This window comes from Vidua macroura, chromosome 5 (genome assembly GCF_024509145.1).
Source record: "Vidua macroura isolate BioBank_ID:100142 chromosome 5, ASM2450914v1, whole genome shotgun sequence".
NCBI lineage: Eukaryota > Metazoa > Chordata > Aves > Passeriformes > Viduidae > Vidua > Vidua macroura.
The window spans coordinates 7487634-7506536 of record NC_071575.1 but is presented as its reverse complement, the minus strand read 5'-3'; the positions used below and the strand labels follow the sequence as shown (position 1 = coordinate 7506536).

The window sequence follows — 18903 nt, the reverse complement described above, 5'->3', positions numbered from 1 at the left end:
CCAACCAGCGTCATCCGCCCCATCCCTGTTTTTTCCTAGGTTTATTTTAGCACTGATTATTCAGAGATTTTTCTTTTCCCCTTACTCACCCTGCCAGGGCTGTGTGACCAGAACCACGTCAATGACTTCACGCTGCGCAACGGCTCCGCCACGGCTGACAGCAGCGTGTTTATCCAGGACTGGACGGTGGCAGAGCCGGGCAAGGTCTGTGACAGCCGGAGGGAGGACAGGTGCTCCGAGCGCGCGCCCGGCCACTGTCACCTGCTGCTCTCAGACCGCTTTGCGGAGTGCCACAGCATCATCACCCCCAACATCTTCTACGAGGCCTGCATGGAGAGCAGCTGCTACGAGGAGGAGGCCTGTGAGATGATCACTTCCTACGCACACATCTGCAGGGAGTATGGCGTCTGTGTAGACTGGAGAACGCCTGAGCTTTGCCGTAAGAGTTTTACTCTGTGCTAAAACTGATACAGAAATTGCCCCTCTCTGGGACGTCTCATCAGTGTAGTATTAATTTTTCAAATGTTCCAGATCAAGTTTATTGTACAAGTGGTATTGCAGATCTTGTAACTGGTTGGTCACCCACTAAGCTGAATGTTACGAGAGAAGTGTTTATTGGTAAACTACTAACTGATAAAATTCCAGGCTAGGGGGGAAATAAACCGTGAACAGGTAACCACAGCTATGTGACAGTACCTGGCTCTGCAGCCACCAAACCTTTGTGGCACCAGTTTGGGCTGAGAGTCTGTCAGGCTCTTTTAGCAGCAGATATCATTGCTTTGAGCAGACTTTGGACAGTCTGAGGTGGACAGAGAAACTTGGACTTGTGGAACTGCTTCCCAGCCCGTCACTGTCATACCTGGCACAAAATAAGACTGTAGCAGCCTGAATTGCTGCTAGTAAAGTCCAGGGTAAAGAAGCAGAAAGGGCCTTTGCATGGTATCCACAGATGTTTAATTCAGCTGCGTGGTGAGATGTTCAGGTCCCTGGCGCACACACATGGAGAGTCCTGCTTACCCACTCCCCAGGGGCCCGGGGGTCAGCCTGGTCTCAGGGCAGGACAAAGATAAGGAATAGGGAGAGAGTGGCTCAGGGACATAGGAACAGACATAGGAACAGGGGAAGGAGCCAATGTTGTTTTAACAGCTTTGAGGGAAATTTCTTGTGTCTGCCTAACTTAGGGGATGGCCCCCAGGGTCCCCACATAAGGCTTTTCTTTGTAGCAGTTTCCCAAAATCCTCCCATTTCCATCAAAGCCGAAACTTTTGAGAACGTGGTGGAAGAGCCAGTGTGATTTTAAGTTTCTGCTACAGCCTCTCTTTGTGGTGTCATTTCTTGCCAGGACATGCCAGCTAGGCTGACTGAACTAGCTGTAATTTGCTTTACAAATCTGGTTCTCCTTCTGACTGGGTTTTGCTTGTGTTTTGGAGGTGAGAAGTTTGTGCTGTGTACCAGGATGTGAGTATTGCACATTGCCAGAACCCAACCAAAGCAAACAAGACACCCATGCTAGAGCCAGACACTGACATCTGTTGCTTTGTACACCTTGTCTCCTAAATTCTCATAGACAAGTATTTCTACTTTCTTTTCCTGTTCTTTTTTCCTTTTTTTTTTCGCTCCTGTTAGGAGGCATACCTAAAGATCTGCCAAAAATGCAAGGTATCATTAAGTACAAGTAAATAACTCTTGAGGTGGTTTATTCTCCACCTTCTCCTGTTAACCTTTCTGCAGTGATGGTTGCAGACATTCAGATAGTCCCTCAGTGTGTCTGGCTTAGTTGAGTGCCTTAGATGTGGGTGTGTGTAGGCATTTTCTTTCCCAGCTACCTCCTCACAGAGTGTCTTGATGTCTCAGTTGGTTTTCTCACCTCCTACCTCTCTAGTTTCTTGTTACTTTGCTTTCTTTCCCTGGATACTTTTCATTTCAGAACAGAACCAGCATCCTAAAGGCATGATACAAAAGGAGAAAAGTGTAAAACAAAGGCTTTTTTTTAATGTTTTAAACTCAGACTGAAGGAATGATGGGATAAGAAGTCAGGAATGTCAGTGTGAATTTGGCCTAAGCCTCCACTTAATGCTTGAAATATCTTTCCAAGATCATAGGTTACTGAACACAGTCTGTTTGGAGTATAGTCCTAGAAAGCAGAGGGAGAACATTGCCAGCCATTTTCCAAATCCAGTGCCTCAGCCAGACTTTGCAAATTGTGATGTCCAAAGCTGGATGTCAGCAGATTGCCTTAATAACTCTGTGCAGTTTTCAAATTCCTATCTGGTTACATGGCCCGTACAAGGATAGACAAAGAGTTGCTCATTTTAACACTAATTGCATAGAAGTCTTAAGTGTTCTAACAATATCATCATTGTCCCTCTGCCAGCAAATGCCTGTATGCAACTGACAAAAATTTAAATTGTCAACATTTGATATATCCAAGTTGCATTAATGACTAAATAAACACTACAGTTTAATAATCATGCTACCACTATATGTTTAATATCAGTAGCACAGTTCTGGATTACCTTGCTTTCCTCCTTCCAGTCCACTGAATCTCTGTCATTCTTGTCGAATTTTACTTGAGGTTTTGTCATTCCATGTTGGAACATTCCAAGCAGAACAAATCTTTCCTGATTGCTCTTCCTGGGTGAGTGAATATACTCTCTGGAATTCAGATATATTCAGCCTGGAGAAGAGAAGGCTTTGGGGTGACCTCGCTGTGGCCTTGCAGTGCCTGAAGGGAGCCCACAGGAAAGATGGAGAGAGACTCTGGACAAGGGCCTGGAGTGACAGGACAAGGGGGAATGGCTTCACACTGACAGAGAGCAGGGTTAGATTGGATATTGGGAGGAAATTCTTCCCTGTGAGGGTGCTGAGGCCCTGGCACAGGTTGCCCAGAGATGTGGCTGCCCCATCCTTGGCAGTGTTGCAGGCCAGGTTGGATGGGGCTGTGAGCAACCTGGGATAGTGCAAGGTGTCCCTGCCCATGGCAGGGGGTTGGAACAAGATAGTTTTTAAGGTCCAGACCAAGCCATTTTATGATTATATGAAATAATTTGCTTTAACATGGAAAGGGTTAATGCTAAAGACTTTTTTTTTTCTGTCACCATTGGCTGCTAAAAGAGTATGTGTAGACAGATGAATGTTTTCTTGTTTGTTTGTTTGGGAGCTCGGGTTTTCTCTCAATGTTTTTTTGTCAGGGGATTGAAAGAAAGTTTTATAAATCTCACAGCAGTCACAGGCTGGGAAATAAGAAACATTTTTTCTAATTGAAGCTGTAGAGAAAAATAGACTTAAGGGAATACATAGTACGGAAGCTGTGTCCATAGGTTTTTTGAATAGCTGTAGCCCTAATTTTGTTTGCTTTTAGAGACAATAGCCTCAGGTTTGTGAACACATCGGTAAAAACTTTGTTGGCTTACAGGGCTATGCAACTTTCCTTGGTTCAGTTAATTCTGTTAATAGGACAATTCAGTTAAAAAGATGCAGAAATCCAGCAGGTTTAGTTTTGAAGTACCAAAATGTTCTGTTTGTTAGCTTTCTTTAGTTGTGTGGGAACAATGCCGCCTATCAATTAAAAAAAAAAAAAAAAAAATCTTTCTTCAATGCTTTACTCTGTCCTGGCTATCTCTTAACCGTATACTGTTACCATACACATAAGGTTCTAAATTCTTGTCTGTAGCCCAGTGTTGGAAACAAAATTTGACAAGTGAACACTTGCCTAAACCAATGTAATGTTGGGGTGAGTCATATGTTGGTGCTGATTCATGTGGCCTGAAAATGTGGTTTGCTGATTTGTGCTGCAAGGTATCAGATCCATTCATTGGGTAATGGCTTTCTAAAATGGAAAGAATTCTGAAGAAAGCTAGATAGGAGAGATTGATTTTCATTTCTTTAGATCTCATAAATAAAGGTGGTGTTTTCTTCTCTGTCTTGCTCAGCAATAAAATGTGCCTCACATCTGACGTACAACCACTGCCACACAGCCTGTATGAAGAGCTGTGAGAATAATACCAAAGTCAGTGTCTGCAAGGATTATCCCACAGAAGGCTGCTTCTGCCCAGAGGGAAAGATGATTTTTGGTGACAGCTGCGTTAGTGAAGAAGTCTGCACTCAGTGTGTCAGCGAGGATGGCACACACCACCAGGTAACTACATGCACAGCAACCTCTGGCAGTGGCTTGGATTCACAGCTTTGAAAGTAAATCTGTTTTCCCTTTGGATACTATATTTTCTAGCTTAGTTCCTCCTAATCTGCTGGCTGTCAGCCCCATTTAGCTCCCCTAGTGTGAAATTGGCTGGGACTGGATATAAAGATCACAGCTGGGACTGTACAGACCTGGCAAGGCATGGCAATTCCATGTGGAGGGGTGTCTAGAGGAAAGAGAGGAAGAGTGATGGCATAAGTGAATATTTACCAAGATAAATGTCTCCATTTAGCAGACTTTTATGAGTAATGACAATTTAATAATAAATCCTTTTCTTAAAATGTCTTGTACTGTCTTTGCAAAGCTCACTGAAATCCTCATGAGGGGCAGTGGAGAGACAGGCATCAAACTCTTCCCTCTGTGACCAGGGACAGGACCCAGGGAACGGCTGGAGCTGTGTCAGGGGAGGCTTAGGCTAGATGTCAGGAGAAGGTTCTTCCCCCAGAGGGTGTCAGACACTGCCCAGGGAATGGTCATGGCCCCAAGGCTGCCAGAGCTCCGGGAGCGTTTGGACAACGCTCTCAAGGCACAGGGTGGGATTGTTGGGGTGTCTGTGCAGGGCCGGGAGCTGGACTTGATGATCCTTGTGGGTCCTTTCCAATTCATGTATGAAATATTTCCAGTGGTTGGTGGGGAGTGGTGAGACCAAGTCAGCCTTTTGTCAAATGGTAGTTTGTCTATATGTATATATATTTTTTTTGGGAGAATTATTCCTTCAATGAAATTAATCGTTTTGGTTTTACTGAAAATCTACTTTGCTTAGTTAAGGCAGCCCTCTCTGTGGCAGTGTGGGATTGGGAAAAGCTGTGGATGCTGGGTACCAGACTGCAGTGAAAGACACTGCTGATTCCAGCATCACACAGTGTGTGTGTCCCCTGGTCCCCTGTTCCAAGTAGCATGGGTGGTTCCTCTTCTCTCCCAGCTACTCAGCTCTTAGAGTTTGCACATATATCAGCCAGTCCTCTTCTGGCTGATGTTATAGGATTTTTGCTATATGATTTGAAGGAGAAGGGACTTTAATTGCAGTGTTTTATGGGCTTTAGATCCTTCATGAGATTTCTGGGGAGGATCAGCTCATGTAGCTGTTTTGCCTCTCCATCATTGCAGGCAATATAATAGACACTTGGGTGAGGATTTCCTTAAACTCCTTCTTTTCTTCTGGTGTTCATTCCTCTGTTCTTTTCTACCCTAGATTGTGTTTGGACTTATGGGATTTTAGTCCCAACACTCACACAGGGTGGCTTAAAACATGTAACTATCTCTGAGTATAGGTGCACTATGCTTAGATTTGTCCTTTTTGTTTTTCTCCCTATCTCCAAAGGGCTCAGCAGAGTGTTAGTTTTAAACCATGCTCCAGAGTTTTCCAGATGACAGTATTTTTTTTTTTTTTTGTGGCATCCTGACCTGCTCTACATGTTCTCACCCAGAACCTGGATTGGTTGTGCAAATTAAAATGTCTGATAATCCTTCCACTCTTACCTCCCTATTCACATGGGTGTTACATATGCATGGTTCTGTGTGGGTGACTTTGACTGCAGCTTTAATATCAATGATTTCCACTCTCCTGGGAAGGAGCAGTGATTGAGAAATTATTCTCTTTACTGGTGGTTTCTGAATGTGCTCATTACCCCCAGGTAGTCACCACAGTGATGGTTTTGGTGTTAGAGGTGATACAGTGCTTTTCCAGTCCTCAATCCACTGCAGAGTCAAGTGAAGACACTCCAAATAGTCTTCATATAAAAATATGCACTATTTATTTCTCTGTGTTGAAGAATTAGGGAAATTCAACACAGAGAAATAAATAGTGCATATTTTTAAGTGCATAGGAAATTCTTCTCTGTGTTACTAATTAGGGAAAGCAGACACTTCTCTGTATTTCCCAAAATAATGCTGTTTCCCTTATTACCACTGAACATACAATCATGGTATGTAGTAGCACCAGTCCACTGTTGCTCACAATAGCCTGCAATTGCATTTATATCTAAGCATTTTTGATGCTTAAAACAATAGTAATTCCTCATCCCATCCACACATTCTTTACGCCTTTTGCTAAATTGGCACACGACAGTCATTGCAGAATTATGTGTCCCCTTAGTTTTTTACTGTTAACAGAGCATCCAATCCTTCATAGATAAATCTTCATAAATTTTCTGATTTTCCAGGTTAATGTTACTCATCCTCACCCACTCCCATCCTCCCATCCCATCATACCAGAGCATGGGATTTCTGTGTAACACTCTGTTGGGGTTTTTCCTTCAGCACATGGAAACATGGATTCCTGAGAATGAGCCCTGCAAGATCTGCACGTGTCTTGATAACAAGAGGATAAACTGCACGGTCCGACCCTGCCCGACTGTCCAACGTAACTTCAATATTATTCAATATTATTCAATATTATTAATTCATATTATTCAAATTTAGCTCTGTGATTGCACTTGAATTGATGTTCTGGTTCCTGGCTTCCCAGTTCTTATCCAGACTTGTTTCCTGGATGTTTTCTCCAGCTGTCCAGTGTGGTCCATGTGAAGTCGCTCGCCTGCGCAGGGGCCCTGGCCAGTGCTGCCCTGAGTACGAGTGTGGTAGGTTCTTGTAAACTCTTGGAATCTTCTTGGTTTGTATATTTACCAGATATTTCTAAGGTATACAGTCCCTTAAAAAAATTATTAATTCAGAGCTGCATTTTTGATACCATTGAATTGTTGTACAGTCATCCATGTAGAAAACCAAACAGTTCCTAAGGATATGAGTCTCCATTCACTTCCAACTTTGTCTCTCTTTCTGTAGTAGATGAGGAAGGGAATGGAGCAATTTTTTTTGTCTAATTGACATTAGAATGGTTTTTTTCTCAAGCATTTATTTTTGAACCATCTATATTTGCCTATTAAATATAACATTAGAACCTTAATCCTCATAACCCGAGCTTGAACTCTTCTCTAAGCTATTTTGAAAACAAACTTTGACCTGTTGAACTCTAATGTACTTCATATTTTAAGACAGCAATTGAGTGTGAGTTTAATGGGGATGTGCATGTGTGTGTGTGTGTGTTTTCTTGAGGACTAAGTAGGTGTGGTTTTAAACACTCTCTGAATTTCTGCTCTTAGTGTGTGACCTGGTTTCCTGTGATTTGCCTCCCGCCCCTGTCTGTGAGTTTGGCCTGCAGCTTGCCCTGACCAACCCCGGAGAATGCAGACCAAATTACACATGTGGTAAGATCATTTTTCCTAGCAGGGAGTGACACTGGAACACTGCATTTGAGCAACACTGACAACTTCCTTTAGGCATTATTTTCCCCCCCTCTGAAAAGTTTAATTTTGGTGCCAATGGATGTTTAATGATTTCCCAGACTTGGCAGGAGTGTATTGCTGGCACTTGGAGTACACTTTCAAATTAAGGACAAGAGAAACACTTTACTCTTGGACATGTGTTCTCTGACCCTGATGCTTATTTTATAAATCTTGTTTGTGTATGAGACAAGAATTTTTTTGGCAGGGCAGGAGCTTTTGAGTTCCCGAACTAGAGCCTTTTATATCTGCATTACTCCTCAGGCTTTAAGCACATCTATAACAGTTTGAGGTGGTGATTAATGCCTTGCTGCCAGAGAACTGTCCTGTTCTCTGGCAGCACTCTGAAAATCCATGAGCTTGACACGGTGTCCACCTTTTCCTGCCAGCCTGCAACAGGGAAATGTGCAGCTCCACCCCAAGCCTTTCCTGCCCATCACACCGGATGCTGACCGTTGTCAAGACTGAGTGCTGTGACAAATATGAGTGTATCTGCAGCTGTAGGAACTCCACAGTGAGCTGCCCTCTGGGCTATCTCTCCCAGTCTCTCACCAATGACTGTGGCTGTGTATCAACCACATGCATTCCAGACCAGGTAAGGGGAGTGAAATGTCTTTTTCATGGATGAGTGTCTTTTCCACACGGAGTGGCAGCACCAGAGCAAGCAGGCAGCCAGCTAGATATGAATAAACCCCCCAGTGAGCCTGCTGGAAAGTGATGCCAGGGTACTTTTAATTTACAAGTGCCTGAAAGAAGCACACTATGAATTCATACTATTGCTTCTTTTATTACAGTAATTTATTTTGGCATACAGTAATTTAAATTGACAAACAGTCCATTTTTTGTAACTTTGAGATAATATAAAAAAACATTTGAAACTTAAAGGTTACTCAAACATCAGGAATTTCAGAGGTGATTTTTGTTTTCAGGTGACACATATACATACTTTGGGACCACTACTGTTACTATATATTCTTCCAATCCCATACTAAATTTATTGACATATTTGGTGCACCTTACACCTAAAATTCCTTGTGCTCATTGATTACCTTTGTCTCTGTCTGAGAAGGTGTTGTGTCTTTTTAGAACGATATCACCACTTTTAAGTTTTTAAGCCAAATTATGACTCTGCAAAAGCTTTACCAGGGTATATTTTTCTTATTTTGCCAACCTTTTATTAATTTGTTATATTATGTTAACCTTTAAGATAAAGTTGCTTAGAGGAGAGGTTGCAGGGCAATGTAACTTTTTCATTAAACCTGGACATAGGGTTACCTTGTCTTGCAGCACAGGACATCTACCTTTTATTGTCCATTTCTAAGTAGTTCATGACCTTGCATAATTAATTTTATGTCTCTGAGGCTTACTTGCTCTAGCTATAAAAATAAATGTTCTCTCTTTAATACCAAGCTGTAAATTTACTAATAGGAAGTCCAATATAAGGGATGGCTCAGCTTTTTAGGGGTGGCTGTGGTGGCCAGATGATACAAGAAGATGAAAGCTTTTAGCTCCAAGTAGGATCTCTTCAGATCAGATGGTTTAGCTGGAAGAAGCTTTGTCTTCAAGGCTCCTTCTATAGGACTTACTGTTTATTATCCCTAAATATTGTGTCACATTATACTTACAGGGAAACTGAGGCCCTAAGCAACTCCACCGACAGCAGATAAAACTCTCTAATTTATTTTCTGTAAAACAGTAGCTTTGTTAGTACTTATTTTTTCCTTTCCTCAACAGGCTGGCCACAATTTTAAGACCTGTAGCATTTCTAAGGGATTCAAAATATTCATCAGACTTTATGGTTGGTTTCACACCTTAAAATGCAGCCTTTGGAGCCAGCAGTGTGCCCTGACAGCAGCAGTGTGCTCTTTTATGTATTAATTATTGCATTTAATAGGTGTGTGTGCACAACAACATAGTCTATCCTGTTGGGACAACCTGGGAAGATGGATGCAGGGAATGCTCTTGCAGCCATCTGAGGGATGATGTTACAGGACTTCAGATGACAGAGTGTCATGACAAAGAATGTGACACGTTCTGCTCTCAGGTAAGTAACACAGAAACCAATGCATTACCCAGCAAAGCCCTGGTGGGGACCTGCAATGATCCCTTTTAAGCCTCCTTGTTTAGAGAGTGACCAGAGAAACTTAGAAAAGTAAGTGTTGTAGCAATGGGTTATCTTGGGAGCAGAACCTAAGAGCATGAGTCTGAGCATTATTGACTTTATTTCAGGGTTATTGTTTTAGGATTGCATCCTGCTGCCAAGAAAATCAGTGACAAATTTATTTTACATTTTGATAGAAGAAAAACTGCATCCTGAAGTATCTGTCACTTACACCACTTGCACAATAAGTATTCATGATGTCTGAAGTTCAATTGCAGATGTCTGTTCTAGCTCAAGTTCACTTTCTGAAGTTCCCATTTCAGCTGTCTGTTGCTAAGCTCTGCCTATTGTAGCAGTAATAACACCTCATGCTGGGACCTTTATTGTGCTTAGACATCTGCTACATCCTATAAAACCCCATGGTTTACTTTTGGAAGCCTGCAAAGGAAGTGTGAGCCATTTTTTTATATTGACTTAGATGGTCAAACAGGAAAAGACAGATAATTGGTACAAAGAGTTGGTAGAGGAATGTGATTTAAGCCAGATATTAGGAAAAGGTTCTTCTCCCAGAGGCTAGTTGGGCACTGGCACAGCTCCCCAGGGAATGGTCATGGCCCGAAGCTTGGCAGAGCTCGAGAAGTGTTGGGACATGGTGGGATTGTTGGGGTGTCCTGTGCAGGGCCAGGAGCTGGACTCGGTGATCCTTGTGGATCTTAAATACTGCATCATTCTCTAGCACCAACCAAAAGCCTCTAATCCATTAGGAAAAAAAAAAAAAACAACAAAGCAAGTGCAGAGTTTGGTGAGTAAGTCTGAGAATGCCAAATGCAGGAAAAACCATGAGAGTAGATGTAGGAGTTTTTACCTGTTGCAATACAATCCCTTCAGTTTCCATGTGTAGAAAAGACTTGTCTATATTATGGCAATTTTTATGAAATATTAGGTCTAAAGCATCTGGCTGTGTTTCAGCTCATAGCAATAATTTATCAATAATTTTTACTCCAATAAAATCTCAATGCAGAGCTACAGTTCATTGACATTGCAGCATCAAAAAAAAATCCGGTTAAAAACACATAAAAAGACTTGGTGGAAACGATGCCAGTTCTTTATGAGAATTTGTCATTTCTTCAGCTCCTTTAATGGTTATCAAGGTTGTACAACCAAAACTGTGACTGTTAGACTACCTGGATAGCTCAGATTTTTTTTTCCTTTGCTTACTCCTGATTCAGTGGATATACATATCAAGGACATCAGCAGTGCTGTCATCCAGTCTGAATTGACCTTAAAATTATTTTTCAATTCAGATTAGATGGCATTAAAAGTTTTATCGATATCAAATACATACTTTAATCATGAATCATTACTAGGATGATATTTAGACTCTCTGCTGCTCCTGGTTATTAATTTCATTACCAGGTGTTAAAGTTGTGCAGTATAATTTTTGACAGTGTAATCTGATTTCTGTGAAAACAGCTTGGAGGTTTTTTATCTTGCTACACCAAAAAAACCAAAAAAAACCAAAAAAAAACCCCCAAAAAACAAAAACAAAAAGCAAAACAAACCCGCCCCCCCCCAAAAAAAAAAAAAAAACAAACAAAAAAAACCCCAACCTAAAACCCCCATAACATGTACTAGCTCTTGGATTTTTACTTCTCTTGAGTTTGCCATGCAGAAAGTTGCATCTGATACTTCAGATGCTTCAGACATGTATTTAGCAGACAAAAATAATGTAAAACCAAATGCTCAACAGCACAACCTTTCTCACAAAGCTGGGTCAAGGTCTGGCATCACATTTTATGATGTTATATGAAATAAACTTCTATGTCAAAGTCCTTTGATTATCAAGGTTTGCAAATGTGCTTCATATTGCAAATCAGGGAGAGTTCATGAAGGGAGGGAGAAGTTGTGAATCCCTCAGTAATTCAGCTTGACCAAAATAAAATTATGCTTAATTTTACAGGCATTTTTCACATGAACAATATGATGTGACAGAACATCTTCCCTTGAACTCTGTGATGAGATCAGAGTTATGATTTGCCCCTTGGAGACTCCCTGGCTATTGCATATAGGATATTTTATTTCTGATTAGATTAAAGATTTTTGCTTTCTTGCTTTTTTTTTGCTTTCTTAGGTATTTCACTGTTTCAGTATTTGGCTGCTTGTTTTAGGAGATTAATATGTATTAAAAGTGGTAATTGGGATTCCTGTTGTTTTTGTGGGTTGGGGTTTTTTTTTGACCTCTTTTGCTGGATTTATAAGATTTTTATTTAGTAACAGAGGGTCTACTGTTCAATTTTCATGCTGTTTATTTAGTTTTCCATACGTAGGTGTAAGACTTTGATAAGATACGTAATCTCTAGTGTTGCATAGTAGTTTAATTTTGTTATCTTTGTAGAATTTTCTTCAAATGCCTTTTGCAGGTGAATTGTTGCTTTAAACTTTGTTGGACTTGTCAGTGCTGAGTTAATGGTTCAACTTGATCTTAAAGGGTTTTTTTAAACTTAAATTCTATGATTTAAATGATTCTATGAAAAGATTAAATGATCAGTCAAAACCGGTCCCTGGATTACATGTCTGAGCAACCTGCATCCCCTCTCTGCTTAAACACAGATGTCTGAATGTGCTCAGACTGAATCCTACCCTTGAATTTTCTGGACTGGGAAGGGTAATTGCAAGTGCTGATCAACCTCCAAGATGCCACAAGAGCAATTTTTACCTTTAATTTGCCTTTGTAAAATACTTCAATATATATAAAAAAGGGGTTTTTAAAAAAGTTATTGAAAACCCGTCATAATTCTATCTGTCCTTTTTCAAACCTTCCTTTTCATAAAAGGTTGCTAACATTAAACATCGATCCTAAAAGAAAATGCTGGTATGGATGCTCTTGTTTGCCTCCTCTTCCTGGATAAGGGAGTCCTTTTCTTTTCTTCCTTCTCCAGGGCTACAAGTACATTGTGCCAGAAGGAGAGTGCTGTGGGAGATGTCAGAAAACTGCCTGTGAGGAGCTGCACTTTTGGCCTCGGGGTGATGAAGATCCTCCTTTGCATGAGGTGAGGTGCCAGTGGGATTTGCGACACTTTCCCTTCTCGCAAAAGCCCCCGGAATTATTTTGTGTTCCATGGAAGGAGATGAAGACGATATCAGCTTTTTCTTCTACACATCAAGCAACACTGACAGACGATGTTTTGGGTATCCTGTGACCTACCCAGTCAATTCCGACGTGCGAATCCTCCCCACCCTTTTCTGGGCCAGATATTTTGTGTACAATTACTAATTTCAGCCACGGTAGCTTGAAAGAATGTTCATTGGGCATAATGCCTCCCTGGCTGTCAGCTAGTTGTTTAAATTATTCTAGTTAATTTGTATTGCAATCTGCTGCTGTCTTAAAAAAAGAAGCTTGTTAAAGTGTCATTTTGCAACCTGCCTTTTTCCTTGTTTTAGCATGAGGATTTCTTAATGTGGATCACTATACTTTTCTGCTTCATCAATAGCCATCAGAAGGCCTATTTTTGTGTCCCACTGTCTCTCACTGACTTTTTTTTTTTGTCCTAACACATTAATAATTATACTCTGCAGTCTCTTCCTTGCTACGTCCTCTTGTAACTCTTCTGTAATTAGTGAAGAATTAAGCATTTAAGCCACTAGAAGAATGTGTTTCCAAACTTTCTGAGCAAAGATGTTTGACTGTGGTTGGGGATCTGATCTTGGGTTTTGCTGTTCTTGAAGTGTATTTAGAGCTGTATCAGTGGAGGAATTAAACTACAAAGCAGTGAGAGCTCCTCCCAGCACTGAACTGTGGCAGCATCTTCCTCCTGGCTGCTGTTCCCTGTCTGTTCCCACAGATAGCTCTTGAATTTCCCACTTTGTCTGGCCTGTGGGTGATGATAATAAGAGAACTATCAACAGGATCTCGTGTTTTCTACATTTGCAAGTGTTTCAGGTCTAGAGCCTATTGCTAAAATCTCCTTTGGGCTTAGCAGAGCAGATTTGCAGCAGGTTGCAGCAGAAAAAGGGGCTGCTCAGCTGCAGTGCAGTGCAGCCAGTCACCAGGGAATAAATGCAGATTTAACTCCAGTTAGGAGTGCTTTTCCTTCTTCAGATGTTGTTTGACCTGTCCCTTTTGAAGGATACTCCTCTAATTCTTAGTCCCTACAAACTCAGCATGCTCTATGAACTGATTGTCACAGAAAGGGTTTGAGGAGAACTGTTGAATGACACTGTTCCTGATGAAGTAAACGTGCTTTTGGCAAGCCAGCATCTGTCTGGAGTGGCCTTCCCTCTATCCAGAGGCACAAATATCCCTCTATCCAGGGGCTGCTTGTGTTTAATCCACTCTCAACTTCCCCTTAGGTCGGCACAGAGTGGCGATCCCCCTGGAACCGCTGCATTGTCAACGAGTGTGTCCGGGTGAACAACGAGGTTTTTGTGCAGCAGAAGAATGTTTCTTGCTCCCAAATGGATGTGCCAGAGTGTCCAGAGGGAACTGAGCTGCGCTGTGACCAAGTGATTGACTGTTGTCCTTCCTGCAGATGTGGTAAGGTTTGGGGCGTGGTAAACGGGATCACTCCTGCGTGAATTGTTTCATGGGGTGATGTTCTGGTTCTCAACAGCAATTTGAAAAGTGTGTGTTTTGGAAGCATAGCCCCACTTTGAAGGGCTCCTGTGTAATTCAGACACTGAGTACTGAAGCACCTGCTGCTGCACCCAAAGCTCCATGGGCAAAAGGGGAGGAGGGGATTCTGCCTTCCACTGCCTTCCAGTGAAGGGAGCCCGCAGGAAAGATGGAGAGAAACTGTTGACAGGAACCTGGAGTGACAGGACAAGGGGAAATGGCTTAACACTGACAGAGAGCAGGTTTAGATTGGATATAAGGAAGAAATTCTTCCCTGTGAGGGTGCTGAGGCCCTGGCACAGGTTTCCCAGAGAAGCTGTGGCTGCCCCATCCCTGGCAGTGTTGCAGGCCAGGTTGGATGGGGCTCTGACCAACCTGGGATAGTGGAAGGTGTCCCTGCTCATGGCAGGGGGTTGGGACTGGATGCTCCTTAAGGTCCCTTCCAAGCCAAGCCTATGATTCTATGACTACTGACATAATCTTGACTCAAAAGTCTAAATCAAAACATTTGGGTAATTGGCCTCCATCTGGGAAGACTCACAGTGATGTTTAGTTGACAAGTGTGTGTGCCAACACAGAGTGAGGAGGCAGCAGTAGGAGGAGGAGAGGATATATGCTCTCTAAGTTGCAGAAAACCGGAATTCATCTTCTGAGAGTGTGAGGCTTGAACTGGAGGGGAAAGTTTATTATGTTCTGCCATGTACTTGTTCAAAAAGAGCTCAGCCAGAGGTATTTTTATGCAGCATCAAGTATAGCTCTGACAATTTGTTGCCTTTCAAGGTATAATGTAAGGGGGCTCAGTTATGCCTCTTTACAGTGAAACTGCATGCAAATTTCTTCAAACTGGAGCTGTACTGGAGTCAAAAAGCATAACTGTGATTGATTAGATCTTGGAATTGTCTTTATAATGGTAATACTAAGTGGAATACTTTGTTCTTTTTCAGTGCCCCTGAATGGTTGTCCTTTGAATGGCACTGTTATTGGGGTAAGATGCAAATTCCTCTTACCTTTTGAGATGACAAGATATTTAAATATATGAATGAACTTTTGAAAGACAAACACTTGTCAGAATTTACACACACAGAATACAGGGCAGCTTTTTTTCCAGATAGAATCTCTGCAAGGAAGACCTTGGAGTAAAAGCAGTGCCAGGGGTCTCAGCATGTCTGTGTCCAGCTCCTGACTCTGCCAGGGTCTTCCTATATGACAAAGAGCATCTCTGCAAAATGGGGACAGCAATGTTTCCTTATCTTGAAGGATGCTTGAAAAGAGTGCTTAAAAACTGTGGTAATCTGCATTTTGTAATGGTTTGCAGACTACCAAACACACAGGAAACTCTCTACGAGGGTTAATCTCCCTAGTGAGCCTTGCCCACTTGGGGGAAGCAAAACCTTCCCATATTCTACTTAGAGGATAAGGCAGATTAAAGCAAGGATGGAGACTTCCTCCACCTGTGTGGAAGGAGAGGTATCCCTCCTTGGCTATTAGCAAGAACAGGAAAGCTGAGCTTCCTCCCTGTTTGACCTCTTTTCCCTTTCAAGATCCCTGCTGATATGCCCTGTGAGGAAATTTTTTCTCAACTGCGTATTTAATGGATAGATTAAGACATGTTTAACCCAGCCCATGATAGTGGGAAGGATGGGAGTTAAGCATCTGATCTCATTTATGCCGAATTTATCTTCGGAGAGCTCTGTCAATTGTCCATTGTTTCCCTAAATCCATATTCTGGCAGCACCTCTGGTGTCAAAGAGCTCTAAATATTCTCACCATCCCCTAGGGAAACAGGTTCTCTTTAGTAATTTAACCTAACTTTAACCTGCTTTGTCAACATGTGTCTTCCTTTTTCATTTATTTTAAAGTAAATGTACTCAACATTTATATTTATATTTTAGTGGTGTGGCAGAGAGAACCTTTCTCCATCTATTTCTTGCGGTTTGGATATTTTTTTTTCATGGTCTAAAGGCATAAGTCTATCTGTTTTTTAGAGCTAAAGCCGTATCACCAAGCATCCATCATTCTGTGTAGAGTTGACTTTCCTGTAAAATTAAATCCAAGGAAAAACTCTTGTTTTTTCTTGTCAGAAAAGAAAAGCTTTCTTGTCAGAACACTGGTTTAAAATGATAAATTGTGGAGTAATCTACTTTCTCTTTGATCCCTCTACTTGTTTCCTCTATTGTATGTTGTCAGAACTAGTTGGCATCCTATAAAGACAATATTTGTAGGGAATATCAAGCAGGATAGTAATTAGCAGCTCTTTTCACCTTCTCTTATTATATATTCCACTTATATGTATAATTTCTGTATTGCAAACCAAAGCTGTTTCCAGTTGTGTGCTGTTCTTCCACGACCAGCTAATTTTTTTCTCCTCCAACAATATGTTCACCTCATCTGCCAAGTAAAGTACTTTTTCCTTCTTCAAGCATTTGAAAATATTTGCAAATAATTTAAAATGAAACTTAAACAAATTTTGAAACAAAATGTCACATTGAAGGCAAAATGAGAAGTGTCTGTGTTTTGAAGACTTCAAAATAAAATGTTTCAGCTTCTGCAATACTGAAAAAAAATCCTAAAATTTCTAAAACTAGCTTCATTTAATGACTTACTATAAGTTAATTAGCTGCATGTCTGAAATATTTTGAGCACCTGGTGTCACTACAGCTTTGTCTTGTACTATTCTCTGCTTCTGTGACTGCTTCCAGAGTCCTGGTCAGGAAGGAAGATGTGGTGTCCACAGAAGTTTATACTTCCTGGATTTCAAACCCTTTATGTTGGGTTCTTTAAGAATAGGCTTCAAGTTTCATTTTATATCAAGGGAAAACTTTCCTACATTAACTCCTTCCCTGAGTAGTTCCAAGTTTTGAGTCTTTTACTGGTAATTGATTGTGTCATTAATTGATTTACTGGTAATTGATTGTGGCATTTCTGGTAGTTGATTGTGTCCTTTATCCCTTTACATTTTTATCATATATCTGGTTACCAAGATTATATTCCAGCAATTTGGTGTATTGCATCTACTCTGCTGTTCTTAACAATGCAGTGGGTTTTAACTGCAAGCTTCCAAGCAGGTGGCTGTATTTACCAAAAGGATTATCTGTATCTCTCATCTGTTTTCTCAGGCTTTTACTGAGTGGCATATTTGAAGGTGATCTGAGCAGATTTGAGCTTTATGCAGGTTATTTTGGTGGCACTGGGTTAGGAGGTGTTGACATTTTGTTCCAAGCTAGCCAAGAAAGCAGATGATAGGTGTGTTATGTAAAGGGAAAAATCTGTATCAATCCATTATTTTGTTCAGTTCTGTCATGCTAAGCAAATTTGGGACTGGGGCAAGACCTTCCCCCAAAAGCTCAAGGCACTTGTGTGTGAAGATTTCATTTCAACACATCTCTAGTAAATCCCTATGTTCCTGCCTCTCAGAGTGATTATCATGTGAGTTCAACTTTATCTATTTTATACTTTATTGGAATGTTAGATCTATGAGAAGAATGCATGAGGATGTCAGTGATATCAGTCGTGGCTTTGTAGACCCTATCTTTATGATGTTAAAGCCTAGAGCCACTGAGGCATTCTTTGATAAAGAATGTCATGTGGTCTGCACTAGAATTGTCACTCTGGTGTCTGACTGCTTTCCAGTGTTGAGACCAAACAAGAAATCTGGATTTTCATAAGATATGTGCTCTCCATCTGTTGTAGTGTAACCCCAGCTAGCAGCCATTTGCTCACTCCCCAACAGCAGGATTGAAGAGAGAATGGGAAGGGTAAAAGTGAGAAAACTCCTGGGTTGGGATAAAGAGGGTGAAAGTAAAAGCTGTGCAAGCCAAGCAAATCAAGGAATTAATTCACTGCTTGCCATGGTTGGGCAGGTGTTCAGCCTTCCCATACAAGCAGAATGGTGGGTGCTCCTTCTTCTCCCCACTGTATATTCTGATCATGATGCCATAAGGTCTGGAGTGTCCCTTTGGTCAGTTGGGGTCACCTGTCCTGGCTGTGTCTCCTCCCAACCTCCCAGGCACCCCCAGTCTCCTCAGCAGCCTGGCAGTAGGAAAAGCAGAAAAGGCTTTGGCTCTGTGCAATCCCTGCTCAGCAGTAACAACATCTCTGTATTATCCACCCTGTATGCAGCACAAATCCAAACCACAGCCCCATTCCAACCACTGGGAAGGAAATTGTCTGTACTCCAGCCAAAACCATCACACCCTCCCTCTCCAGGAGCAAAATTTTGAGTGTATCCCCATGCCTGCCTCCATTGCAGTTTTTTAACCCTCCAGATTGATGATAATCACTACAAAAGGTTAAACCTGGAAAGCTGAGGAATCCCATGTTCAGGTCTCAAGCTAAGCTGTTAAAAGATGGGAATCTCCCTCTTGGTATTTCCTCTTTCATCATGTTTTATGTGGAGGATCCTTTTTCTAGACTTCAGGAGAGAGTCATTACTGTTACAGGTTGTAGAGGCCTGAGCACCTCTGTTGTCCTGGGGCATAGAATAAGAATGTAGTTAAAATTCTGTGCTCAGAACATATGTCCTTCACAGTATTGGCTCTAAACTACCCATAAATGCATTACTTTTACACTGTTACTCTGGTCAGCTTCTTGTTTTTTGCTCCATCTGTTTCATGAGCATTTTAATAATTCAGAAAGGAATTTGAGGATATGCACAGTACCAAGTGAAATCATGGTGGCATTCCATAAATATCTGAAGCACATTTCAAACCTT

At 41.5% G+C, this 18903-nt stretch overlaps 1 protein-coding gene across 1 annotated transcript in view; it reads left to right on the top strand.

Moving 5' to 3' along the window:
• The window catches only part of VWF (von Willebrand factor), a 119967-nt gene that overhangs the window by 89187 nt on the left and 11877 nt on the right, over positions 1 to 18903 (top strand). Inside the window, exons 37-46 of the mRNA XM_053978117.1 lie at positions 98 to 439; positions 3933 to 4138; positions 6458 to 6560; positions 6703 to 6777; positions 7300 to 7404; positions 7869 to 8074; positions 9374 to 9523; positions 12520 to 12630; positions 13931 to 14114; positions 15137 to 15177. Of these exons, the coding sequence (XP_053834092.1) occupies positions 98 to 439; positions 3933 to 4138; positions 6458 to 6560; positions 6703 to 6777; positions 7300 to 7404; positions 7869 to 8074; positions 9374 to 9523; positions 12520 to 12630; positions 13931 to 14114; positions 15137 to 15177 (1523 nt within the window). The remainder of the gene's footprint in view (positions 1 to 97; positions 440 to 3932; positions 4139 to 6457; positions 6561 to 6702; positions 6778 to 7299; positions 7405 to 7868; positions 8075 to 9373; positions 9524 to 12519; positions 12631 to 13930; positions 14115 to 15136; positions 15178 to 18903) is intronic.